The sequence below is a fragment of the Perognathus longimembris genome, chromosome 15 (assembly GCF_023159225.1).
Source record: "Perognathus longimembris pacificus isolate PPM17 chromosome 15, ASM2315922v1, whole genome shotgun sequence".
Classification (NCBI taxonomy): Eukaryota; Metazoa; Chordata; class Mammalia; order Rodentia; family Heteromyidae; genus Perognathus; species Perognathus longimembris.
Window position 1 is genome coordinate 49,775,924 of NC_063175.1, and position 13,673 is coordinate 49,789,596.

Consider the following 13,673-nt stretch of genomic DNA (forward strand, 5'->3'; position numbering starts at 1 on the left):
TTACACAGAGAAACCTTTAGGTTATCCAAAATAGTTATGCTGAACCATAACAGGTGAACAATGGCTTATAAATTGTTTTGACACCAAAAAAATGTACTAATGGAACTGATTATAGAGTGCTATTTCAAGATACCCTTTTAAAAACTAAATACTGACTAAAGATAGGCTCTGGTGTTGAATAATGTATCTTTTAAGGCATTCATTAACAGGGCACACTTGGCATTAATATTCTGATTTCAGGCCTCAATTTTCACTTTTAGGCTTTCTTGAAAATAAGCTAAATGTGCTTATGATAATCTGTCTTCTCATGATCACTAAATTGACAGTTTAAAACACTATAATACTAATTCCCAAGGTAAGTTACAGGATTAACTCACTCTATATTACAAAACAATATTTTTGGTGTTAGTGTATAATTTTTAGTTGACTACACTTTCCTTTGAATTTATTCCTTTAAAATTTAGGAGTCAAAAAAAGGGGGTGGGCTTTTTCATTATTAAGTAACTGCAGAAGTTAGCATGCATTTCTCTACCTTATATTTTTCTCTCTTATTTTCTTGACAGTACTGGGGCTTGAATTTGGGGCTTGGAAGCTGTCCCTCATCCTTTTTGCTTAAGGTTGATACTCTATCACTTGAGCCACAGTACCACTTTTGGGATAGCCTGGGCTAACTTCGAACCTTGACTCTCAAATCTCAGCCACCTGAGTAGCTAGGATTACAGCCATGCCACTGGTGCCTGGAAAATATTTCTTTAAGTCATTTTCTGAGTGTGATGTCTTACTAAAATTCACGTATCATCCCAAATGGTGGACTAGAAGTGATTTTATCTGCTCTCATATATAGACTAAAAACTTGTACGTATCTTAATCCATTTTTACTTTGATGGGTGCTGATCTTTACTTGGCAGTCTCATCAATAAAGAGGAACATAGAAAAAGTTTAGGTGTTTATCACTGTCAAGTAAGAACTGGGTGCTTACAAACTATTTTATTTAAAGTTCAAAGTTCTAAATCTCAAATCAAGCCATCTTTTTTTGCTCAAGACTAGCATAGCACTGTACTTCTTTTTTTTTTTAATTGTTTCCTTTAATACTGTATGTCATTGATGGGTGGCTGACTAAAGTTTTACTTTTTTTTTTTTTTTTCTGGCCAGTCCTGGGGCTTGACTCAGGGCCTGAGCACTGTCCCTGGCTTTCTTTTGCTCAAGGCTAGCACTCTGCCACTTGAGTCACAGTGCCACTTCTGGCCGTTTTCTGTATATGTGGTGCTGGGGAATCGAACCCAGGGCGAGCACTCTTGCCACTAGGCCATATCCCCAGCCCAGCACTCTACTTTTTAAGCAACAGTACCACTTCTGGCTTTTTCTGTTTATGTGGTGCTGAGGAATTGGACCCAGGGCTCCATGCATGCCAGGCAAGCACTCTACCACTAAGCCACATCCCCAACCCTCAAATCAAGACATCTTAAAATGTTCTGTTAAGCAACTAGTGAAAATGTCCATGATGCTCATATTTTATCTTCAAAGTTGTGGGTGGCTAGACAGAAAGAAGGGACGACCTTGAGCACAGGGAACTCTGGTGTGAGGAGGTTTAGAGCCCCCAAGGGATCATTTCATTTTTTTGGAGTTTAGAAGAACTTCTTGAGTTTAGGGCACTGAGAATGTTAGCATCTACTATGAGAAGACTGTGAGAATATCTTGAATCAGGACAAATACATTTCCCAAGGAATGAATTCAAGTCTTGGGCCCCAGATGTCCTAATGAGGCCATGTAAATTGTGAAGGTTATAGCACTATGGTGAATCACTACATGTAGTTTAATCTGGATCAAGATACTGAATTTGGGGGCTGGGGATATAGGCTAGTGGCAAGAGTGCCTGCCTCGGATACACGAGGCCCTAGGTTCGATTCCCCAGCACCACATATACAGAAAACGGCCAGAAGCGGGGCTGTGGCTCAAGTGGCAGAGTGCTAGCCTTGAGCGGGAAGAAGCCAGGGACAGTGCACAGGCCCTGAGTCCAAGGCCCAGGACTGGCCAAAAAAAAAAGATACTGAATTTGGGCCAAAGTTTGAACTACTAGTAGTGCTTATTTGTCTGTTCAACTCGTTATTTTTGTTATAAAGTCAACATTTTTTATTCTCATAGTATTTAAGGCTGAATTAAATAAATTTTAGAACTAAACAACTTTTTCTTCCCAAGTAAATAGGGAGAGTATATAACTGTCCACACCAAACTCTAAAGAATGCTTCAGAATCTACATCAAGATCAAACTGCTTTGTTTAGTTGTTGTTTTTGTGGTACTAGAGTTTGAACTCAAGGCTTTGCACTTGCTAGGAAGGCACTCTACCACCACGCCATGCCTCCAGCCCCCTTTTCTTTTGTTGTTGTTGTTTTGGTAAGAAAATTTTAATCTCAAAGTGCCTTAAGATAAAAGGAATATTTGGATTGTAATACATGTAAGAGTAAGAATAAAAATATTATATTAAGATAAGAATGAGCAAACTGAAGCAGTTTGTTTTTTCTTTTTGCAACACTGGACACAGAACTCGGGTCTTATACATGTTAGGCAAGCACTCTTAACTACTGAGCTATACCTCTATTCTTATAGTATAATTTAAAATCAATGAATAGGGCTGAATGAATAGGGTTACTCAAGTGGCACAGTGCCTACCAGGCTAGCAGGAGGCTCTGGGTTCAGTTGGGGGTAGAAAAGGGATATAAAACTCAAGAAAAATGGAAATCCTTCTATTGTTCCTGGAGACTTAAAATTCCTCCATAATCCATCAGAATGCTCTAACATTCTAGTTAAATGAAAATTTAGAAACTTCACTGAATAGAGAGACCAAACAGTCAAATAATCTGAAATTTGGAAAGAGAACAAAACCCAGAAGATTATTAAGCAAGTCATATAGGGTTCACGTTGAGTAGAAAATATTTATAATTTACCCTTCTACATGTATAACTTATCCTTCTGTATTCATAAGACATTTCTATTTCCAGAGCTTAAGCACTAATAGCAAAAAATGTTGATTATAGCATTTAAAATTTGCTACTATAAAATTAAATTTTAAAAAGTTTACCCTGTGCTTAGAAGTAAGTAGGTGGCCATCAGGGAAAGAAGAATGCTACACAGTCGCTGAGTAAGAGCTGTGGAGCTCAGCAGAGGCATAACCAAGGAGGAGGCTGTAGTAAAGCAAAGGACATTCATTATCAGTCACCTCAAGAGGCATACACCATGTTAGTTCAGAAACCCAAAATACTGTTGTTATTTATGGCATTTGGCATTTGTTTGACTTTTAACATGTATAGGTGAACTAATAATTTCTATAAGAAAGTAGAAATTTCACATTTATAATTTAACATTGTTTTATTATTTTAACAATATTTTGCTTTATATAACTCTGATTTTCTCAATTATTATTCAGACTAGATCACTGTACTCATGTTGCCCCAAATGAATAATTTATTACTTTCTAATGAAATAAGATATATTACTTAAGATTCAGCAACTTGTCTCTTAATTAGGCATTTATATCTTATTTAAAGACAATTTATTCCCCAGCAAATCTACTTTTTCCTTATTTTCTCCTTCTTCAAGGTCTCCCACTAGAAAGTGTGTGTGTATGCTTGTAGTGTGTCACAGAGAAAACTGGAAAGAGAATAGAATGACTTTTCCATGTATGAGAGTTATAGTAAGAGTCATCCTTAATGAGTGAAGTAATCTTTCTTGGCAGGGTAAGAAAAGTGACCATCTTAGTGGAGGCAAGGCAAATGAAAGGGACAAAGGACAACAAACTTAAGCTCATCCTATCTTTATTTTGGAAAGGCAATGTACAGAACTTCCTAATTGCCCAAGGGCTCCAGAGGACAAAGACTTGGCATGAAATCCTGCTGAATAACTCACTGTTTTAACTGTGGGAAAAGTCTGTTAACTCATTGAACCTGATGATTATCCATTACACATCTGGTATAACACAAAAAATTTACTGTGAGTTTTTAAACAATTTCACCTATAAAGTGCTCCCATAACACAGTGCCTGACACACAGTGCTTAGCTGCTGTAACTATTAGCTTATTACTAATCAATAGCTCATAAGTTAAATCTAAAAATAATTTCATTCAATGGTAAGTTCTTGCAAGTTGTATTTCTAACAACCATTGATGAGTAGCTTTTGGTGGTTTCAAAGGTGAGGTAACTGCAATATGGTAATAGCACCATCTGATACATATTCTAAAAGGAGGAAATAACATTCTAGTAGTTCTTTTGTGAGTGTGTGTGTGTGCGCGCGTGTGTGCGCATGCACACACTACTCCGGGGGCTTGAACATAGGACCTGGGTGCTATCCCTGAACTTTTGTGCTCAAGGGTAGTACTCTACCACTTGAGCTAAGCTCTACTTGCAGCTTTTGGTAGTTAACTGGAGGTAAGAGTCTCATGAACTTCCCTGCCTCGGCTAGCTTTGAATTACAATCCTCAGTATCAGCCTTCTTAGCATGAGTCACTGGCATCTGGCAAATAGTTGTCTGTGTATGTGTGTAAGGCATGGGGGCCTGAACTTGGGACTTGAGCTCTTAGCTTTTTTACTCTAGGCTGTTGCTTTTACCACCGGAACCACATCTGCACTTATGGCTTTGGCTACTTAATTACAGATATGAGTCTCAAGGATTTGTATGCCTGGGCTTATTTTAAGAGTCAGTTAAAATAAAATCTATTCTGTAAAACAATTTATTTTATCATCAGTAAGAGATTATAGGCTTCCAGATCTGACCTTAAGGAGAACATATTTACACAGTACTCTAGTTAATAAGGCATAACCTCAATTTAATTGCAAGGAAACATCAGACAAACTCAAATTATGGTAAGTCTATGTGGAGAAGTACTCTTTATTTAAAAAATGTCAAAGTCATAAAAGACAAAGGAAGGCCAGGTGTAATGGGGCAGACCTGTATTCCTAGCACTTGGGAGACTGAGGCTACATGGTAAGACCCTGTCTCAAAAAATAAAACATAAAGTAAGGGAAAATGCCATAAAGGTCATTACTAGTTAGTTTAAAAAAAATGTATTAAATACATATACCTAACAACACACCATTAAGGACAATACAAGGAGTAGAATGTTCTATTTTTCAGCCGCTTTATAAGATTAAATATGAGATTATAATGTCATACTGACAAAATCTGATTCTTATAACCTTTGCCTCTGTAGTTTATTTCTAGATGGGTAAGAAAGCCAAGAAATTGAGCAAGGCTGCACTTTGGTGAGCAGAAGCTGGATCCCTCTGGAAGCCTAATTTATTATCTACACGTATTGTTTATCTGCTGATGTGGGTTCTATGTGACTCTAAATTTGTTAAGTTACAAGGTTCTATTCCTGATTTTCAGATTTTCTGTGGATTTTAAAACATGTCATGAGACACTATCACATACAACACTTCATGAATACTCATCCTCTGCCCAAACAGAATATAAGTTCTAGATGAGTAGATATTTGGTTCACCCTTATTAATCACAGGAAAAAGAACAGTGCCAGAATATAGAATACAATTTTTTAATATGAGGGAGCATTTATTGATATTGCTCATGAAGAATATAACAGTAATTTTATTAACTAAGATAATTTAAAAGAAAAGTAGTCTGCAAAATGCCCTAATGAGCGTAATTAGAAAAATAAAACTGGCTGGGGATTTAGCTCAGCAGAAGAGCACCTGCCTGGAGAGCACAAGGCCCCGAGTTCGGTCCTCAGCTCTGGAAGAAAAAACAAACAAAAAGCCTAGAAAAATAAAACTGTACTATATTACATATGTATATTGACATCTATCTGTCTATCTCTACATCTATACACCTATCAATAACAATTACTGTTCAAGAATACTTTCTCTGAAAACACTGATGAAGTTAGAAAAAATACAAACAAAAAATTTAGAAGACACATGTTTGATTACTGTTACATTTTTAAGGTTCTGGTTGGGCTTTAAAACCAATCCCAGAGGGGCTGGGGATATAGCCTAGTGGTAAGAGCGCTTGCCTCGTATACATGAAGCCCTGGGTTCGATTCCCCAGCACCACATATACAGAAAATGGCCAGAAGTGGCGCTGTGGCTCAAGTGGCAGAGTGCTAGCCTTGAGCAAAAAGAAGCCAGGGACAGTGCTCAGGCCCTGAGTCCAAGGCCCAGGACTGGCAAAAATAAATAAATAAATAAAACCAATCCCAGAGCCAGGGGCACTCCTATCTCTTAACCTTCTTTTCAAAATGAAGTTCTATTCAAAGATCTTTATCTCTATTAATAGTGAACAGTAAAAATTATATATTCAAGAAGGGCTAACTTATCACACACAGGCATCACAAAACATCTTCTGTAAGTGAAAAGCACTGATTTAAATGCTGGTTCATGTCCTTCAGATGGAAAAGGGAAGGCCTATGTCCCTAGTTACAAGTTTTTCACATACTACAACATTCATAAGGGCAACATATAGAAAATTATGCTCTGAAACATTTAACTAGCTTTATAAAATGGGTAATGTGGACTAGTCAATGCTATTTTCAGCAAAGGGAACATAAAATCCAGTCATTTCTGAGAATTTGTGAATTGACGTGAAAATTAAGATTTTCTTCATTAAATGCTCTTCTCTTTCAGAACTCTGGATTTTACAGGATGTTAATAAGTATACAACCATGTTATCAAATCATAAATACAGGAGATAGGATTAATAGCTTATCACTGTTTCTCTGCAACAAAACTGTTTCTTTCAATAGCAAGAGTTCAAACATAACTGGATTATTTTATGCCAAGTGGCTTGATGTAAAGTTATCCCACTTAGTTCGAGGGATTGCTTACCTAATATTGCCCAACTCACAATCTGATTTGAAAGAGGTAGTCCTTCTTTCTTGGATAGACTACTATGGGTGCTGTATACAATATACATAGAAAGCACTGCACTCAGCATCTGAAAAAAAAAACCAAAACAGAATAGTAAGAGAGAAGGTAGTGAAAGACTATTTTAGCTTAGCACAGGAAAGTGCTGAGAACAACTAGGGTCTGAGTGAAATAGTACTAAAATTGGATGAGTTCCCTCTGTGTGTCTTAGGCTAAGAGTTATCACTCCTGTATTAAGTAAAGGCCTCCTTTATAAGCATAACGTAAAGCATTTTATACTTTCAAAGGCTTTTTGGCATACATCATTATACTATTTCCATTTATAAGTATCTGTTATAAATGTTTCAAGTTTCCTAAATTATGAAAACTAAAATGGGCAAAATGTGTATACTTTAGTATATATTGTTTAGTACCTTCTACCTCTGGCCTACTCCACAGTACCTTATTCATTCAACATATTTTTGTGGCCTGAATATTTTATCTTGCATTGGAAATACAAAGTGCATAAATATGCTCCAGAGAATATTTGTGAATTCGTGTCAATTTTGGCAAACTACAACTTGTAGGCTGGTGGTATGTTTTTTATGAATACTGTAAGCGCAGTTACTCATACTCATTCATGTGTTCTGCCTCATGCACTAAAATGACAGAGTAAGAAAATCTGTAACAGGCTCCAGATGACCAACCAACTAAAACAGTTTCTACCTGGAGATTTATTTTTTTTAATTGGAATTTGATTGTATAGGTGAGGTACAGAGGAGTTACAGTTACATAAGTCAGGTAATGAGTACATTTCTTTTTTGAACAGTGTCACCCCTCCCTCATTTTTCTTCCAGTTTTTCCCAGTGACAAGACAAAGAGTACAGAAATCAAAAACAGTGACAAAGGGGAATAAACCCAGGGGAGGGAGGAGACTGTAAACAGTACAATAAAAAACCCCTTGTTTCCATTTCTTGGTGTTCATTTCCATAAGCATCATTTTATACGGTCATATGCACATAGCTGAGTCCTTGTGAGCCTCTCCTAAGAATATTCCCCTTTTGTTCTCAGTGTGCAAATGTTTACTGCTGTTTAATTAATCATGTCCAAGTGTAATTATTTGTCTTTTACTGTCCATCGGATGTACTTGTATTTATAGGCATATTGAGCTGTGGCTCACATTGGTAGAACACTAACTACCCTTGAACTAAAGAGCTCAGGAACAGCACCCAGACCCTGAACTCAAGGCCCACAACTGACAAAAAAAAAAAAAAAAAGGAAGGTAATGAACCTGGGCTTTATAAAAATGCTTGTTGAGTCCTGAACTATGTGTTGACATTTTTTAAAAATGACACTTAAACAAAATAGTATGACTACACACAAACTAAACTCTGAGTTCAAATTAACAGTCTCATTACCAAATCTTAGAGACACATTCTCCCATATTTCAATGCATTTAGAAGTAAAAAATCCTGTCAATAAAACTATGATACAATCCTAAAATACTTTCAATTATGACATATTCTAATTATAGAGATATTAAAATGAGAAATATGTGTATCTTAGAATCAATAAAAATGTGACAGGCAGTACAGAAGTTAATGGAAATTACTAAAGCCAATGAAGAAAAGGACTTTATAATGGAGTTATGTAATACTCAAGGGTATTTCTAACACAGCATGCAAGACTTTTAGAATGATATTCTTTGTTCCTCCAGAGTGAAAGTCAGAAAATCCACTTCTGTCTAAGTCCTCATTATTGGAGGTGAATTCTGTCAAAGCCACTCTGTCTTTAATGTAAAGCCAGTCAATGTACCCTTTAAAATGAAGCATGTTTCAATGGCAAGGCAAGATCTTTGACAATGTATTCTTTTTTCAATAAGTTCTCTGTTTTTCTCCAAGAATAAATTTAAGAGATGATATCATCTTTTAAATATTTTTTATTATTTCAAACTGTTTTGGAAACATTGTCTATTATTACAGCTTTGTTCCAAGGGAAATTATTTGAGAAGACTAAAGGTTTTTTTTTTTCTTTGTCAGTGTTTTAGCTGTAGTTATTTATTCATTGAAGAAAAAAAATGTTTTCCAATCTTATCTACCAAAATACAAAGTACTTTGCAAAATATTACATTATATAATCTCTACATCTCACTACCCCATTAAATAGCATCTATACTAGCAGATTAAAAAACTAAAGTCAGGGCTGGGGATATAGCCTAGTGGCAAGAGTGCCTGCCTCGGATACACGAGGCCCTAGGTTCGATTCCCCAGCACCACATATACAGAAAACGGCCAGAAGCGGCGCTGTGGCTCAAGTGGCAGAGTGCTAGCCTTGAGTGGGAAGAAGCCAGGGACGGTGCTCGGGCCCTGAGTCCAAGGCCCAGGACTGGCCAAAAAAAAAAAAAAAAAAAAACTAAAGTCAAATTACTGAAAATTATTCAATATGCAAAATAATTGAAAACTAATTGTGAAACTTCACAATCAGAGAACTTTTCACTGCACCTAAGTCAGTAGCCAAGTTCAAGTTTACCTTCTAGGAGATCATTTGAAGTCTTAACTGGCTGTTCTTCATAAAAACACACCCAGCGCTTCCACTTCCAACAAGCTTGCCTTTTAAGTGAGGACAATACAGACTCCCAGTCCGGAGGAAGCGCTTTTCAACTCCCCTTGATGAGCAAAGAGGACTTCTACATATGCTTAACCTCTATTCTCTGGGCATATTTCAGCTACTTCTTGACTTTTTTGTTATTTCATTCCTTTTAGAGAACATATGTCCTTCCTTCCGTTCCTTCCTCCCTCCCTCCCTTCTTCCCTCCCTCCCTCTTTCTTTTTTTCTTTTTTTCCCCTTGACAGTCAGGCTTGGACTCAGGGCCTGGGCTCTGTCCCTGAGCTTCTTTTGCTCAAGGCTAGCACTCTACCACTTGAGTCACAGAATCATTTCCAGCTTTTTTTGTTGATGTGGTACTGAGGAATCAAACCCAGTGCTTCATGTGAGCTTGGCAATCATTCTACCACTAAGTCACATTCCCAGCCCAAGAACATATTTCTGTGTACTATTTTAAACAGAAAAATTTCTTCTTACCTAGAAGATACTGAATGACACAAACACAATGGCACCTTAAGGATATAACTAAAGGCTGGAGGGATGGCTCAAGTGGTAGAACTCTTATCTGTAAGTATGAAGCCCTGAGTTCAAAACCAAGTACTACCCTACAAAATAAATAAACAAACCGAAAGATACATTTTGCAAGATCATTAGTATAATGTAGTACTGAAAACTGGTAACTAACCTGTATCAGATACACCAATAGCTCTTCTTCTACCAAACTAGGTTTTCTTTTTATGAGAGATATTACAACAAACAAGGATAGTAGAAGAACCAGCAAGCCAGCACTCATTCTGTTTCAAAATAAAATTCACAATTAAAAAATCTGCTTAATATATGCTGTGAATATGAAAATATGATATATTTTCATCTAACTTAAACCTCTCAATCATTTGCTTTAACTGAGATGAATTAGCAAAATGGACACAAATATAATAGTAGGTAAGAATCTTAGGATAAAGATACTTCAGGAAAGAGGTTATTTGTAACCATTCTTCGATAATTTTAGTATCTTTATTTCTATAAATTTTTTTACATAGCTACCATAATTCTTGGCCTAATACAGGTAAATTTACACACTACAATATACAGATGGTAAATAAGGTAAGCAAACATAGTATCAGCATTACACATTTATTTATATGGATTTTATGTCTATAAACAAATATATTATCAGCATCTTAACATATATTTTATGACTACTCTTACAAAAAAGTTTACACTTATAAACATATAACCTCTAGTAGAACCAACAGCTACTGACCTTGTGCTTTTCCTCAGTTGCCCTGACTAAAGGAAAGGCAGGAAAGTGGTCACAAAGGTGCTATGTAGGTGAGCTCATTACTATACATTCATTTTGTACAGTAATGAAATAGCAGATGGTGCTTTTCAAGAATCCCAAGTATACAATGGTTCCCGCAGTCAAAGACAACTACTGCTGTGCAATATTTCCTACCTCCTAAAACTCTGGATAACACAACTGGAAGTATGTTCAAGATCAAATCTAGAATGTAAATATAACAGACTTGAGAGGCAAGGGGTTGGTTCACAGAAGTAAGAAAGAGCAGAACAGCCGAACATGGTGGTGCATGCCTATGATCCTACCATTCAAGAAGGTGATGCAGAAGAATAATCATCTGAAGGCAAGCCTGAGCTATATCGAGCAAAGCAAAGCAAAGCAAAAGAAAAGAAAAGAAAAAAGGGCAGGACTAGACATCTAAAGACAATACAAAGCTGGAATCCCCAGGAAAACGTGTGGGTTTGGTTTGTAATTAAAAAAAAATTGAATCTAAGAGTTACAGGGAAAAATTACGAGTATATTTAATGTGGGCAACATTAAAACTTAGAAAAAATAGTTACGTTTCATCAAAATTCTTCACAAGCTAGGAATCAAAATCAATGGTAGGAAACCAATAGTAGGAAACCAATCTAAATTTAGTCAAGGAGCAATTTAAGTATCAAAAGAAAGTAAGAACTGGACTTGTCATATTTTGTTTTATAGGTTTTTGTTTTTTTGCCAGTCCTGGGCCTTGGACTCAGGGCCTGAGCACTGTCCCTGGCTTCCTTTCACTCTGCCACTTGAGCCACAGCGCCACTTCTGGCCGTTTTCCATATATGTGGTACTGGGGAATTGAACCCAGGGCTTCTTGAACCCAGAGGCAGGCTCTCTTGCCACTAGGCCCTATCCCCAGCCCTTGGACTTGTCATATTTTAACTGGTTTATTTGCTTCCTGCCTTCATCTTTGGTAGATTATGTAAGTAGTAAATTTCTATGGAGACTATATAGTTTCTTTTTCTTTTAGTATATAATAAATGCTACTCAACAGGGTGACTACTGCTTGAAAAGAACTGATATACAGTGGCTGATAAAAGAAACTAGAGCAGCTTTATAGAAATAACAGAAGAGCTCACAAGCAATTTGTATCAAGAAAAAAATAAAAAATTTAAATTCATTTCCTCGCATACTATTGTTTATGATAGCTGCAAAAGTTTTTGACTTCACAATGTTTTGAAAGTACAACTTAGCTAGTTAGTTTTAGAATTTAATACAAATATTGGGCTCTGCTAATATACTGCCGTCTTTGTATAATTTTTGACACAATGAATATTGGTTTTCCTTGGCAAATGAGAGGAAATACATAAGACTTCTTAAATTAGCACATTCGTGAAAATATTCAGTATCATATTCTTGTTTAAAAAGAAATATGCATGGTGCTGGGTGCCGGTGGGTCATGCCTGTACTCCTAGCTACTCAGGAGGCTGAGATCTGAGGATCGCAATTCGAAGTTAGCCCATGCAGGAAAGTCCCTGACACTCTTATCTCCAATAAACTACTCAAAAAAGCCAGAAGTGGCACTGTGGCTCAAAGTATAGAGTGAACAAAGATAGGCTCTTATCTACAAAAGGTTAAGATTTTTCAAATGCTTATGGAACAAAGGTAAGTTGAGTACTGTGGTTCATACTATAATCCTAACTACTCAGGAGGCTGAAATTTGTTTAGATTCAACACATAGATAAATCTGTAATACTTGTGGGTAATCGCCAATTAAACAGCAAAAGCCCAAAGGTGGAGGTATGTCTCAAGTGGTAGAGTGCCAGCCTTGAGTGAAAAAAATCAAGTGAAAGCACAAAGTTCTCGTACCAAAAAACCAAAAAGTCAAAAAGATTATATACTAAAAAGAGAAAAGAATTGTTAAATGAAATAATAACCATTTAGCTTGCCATATATAGAGACACAAACACAAACACATGCACAAACATACACATAGCTAGATTACTTAACACTAACCCACAAAGTATAGTGAAAAGCACAGATAATCAATTATTTTACACATTTGTATAGGTCATGTTGAGGAGAAACTTAGGTAAAGGTATACAAAATTTTTTTCACATAACTTCAATGATTAAAAATGGAAAACTTATCAAGATAAAGGGTTTCCTCTCAGGGAGATTCTTGTATGCTAATCAGAATAGAAGAAACTTCCTTTTTTAAAGATATTCTAATGTGGATGTGCACAAAGACAAAGAAAGAGACCTTTTTGTTTGGACAATAAGACATTTTTCTTATGAAAATTAACAAGTGTTTAGCACAATTTCATTGTGAAGACTCGGAAGCATCTCCAAGGGGATCTAATGACTCTCCTCTCCGAGCATTAACTGTCTGTTCACATGATCTTAAAATTGTAATTATCATCAGGTTAAAATTTCACAGCATTGGGCTGGGGATATAGCCTAGTGGCAAGAGTGCCTGCCTCGGATACACGAGGCCCTAGGTTCGATTCCCCAGCACCACATATACAGAAAACGGCCAGAAGCGGCGCTGTGGCTCAAGTGGCACAGTGCTAGCCTTGAGCCGGAAGAAGCCAGGGACAGTGCTCAGGCCCTGAGTCCAAGGCCCAGGACTGGCCAAAAAAAAAAAATAAAAAAATTTCACAGCATTGATTCAGAAAAAAATTGTATTGTAAAGGAAAGAAAAGATTATGCATACACTAGTGAGATATCCGGCTTCCGACCTACAACAGGCATCAGTGGGAACACTGCCAGAAGCAAAGAGAAGAAAGTCCAACCCAAGGAGGTAATCTGAAATCAAGGAGAAAAAACATGTTTAGACAAAGATGGTTCAGAAATCTGTTTCTAGTGTTTCACAGACTATATGACGATGAAAACTAACAGAAAAATAGAAAATCATACAGCTGTTTTTTTTTTTTAAGGAACATGG

At 36.6% G+C, this 13,673-nt stretch overlaps 1 protein-coding gene across 2 annotated transcripts in view; it reads right to left on the reverse strand.

Moving 5' to 3' along the window:
* The window catches only part of Pign (phosphatidylinositol glycan anchor biosynthesis class N), an 81,639-nt gene that overhangs the window by 17,245 nt on the left and 50,721 nt on the right, over positions 1 to 13,673 (reverse strand). For both annotated transcript variants that reach the window (XM_048363352.1, XM_048363353.1), the window contains 4 exons: positions 13,443 to 13,534; positions 10,140 to 10,248; positions 6,833 to 6,941; positions 3,078 to 3,180 (listed from right to left, as the gene is read on the reverse strand). In XM_048363352.1, coding sequence (XP_048219309.1) covers positions 3,078 to 3,180; positions 6,833 to 6,941; positions 10,140 to 10,248; positions 13,443 to 13,534 — 413 coding nt within the window. The remainder of the gene's footprint in view (positions 1 to 3,077; positions 3,181 to 6,832; positions 6,942 to 10,139; positions 10,249 to 13,442; positions 13,535 to 13,673) is intronic.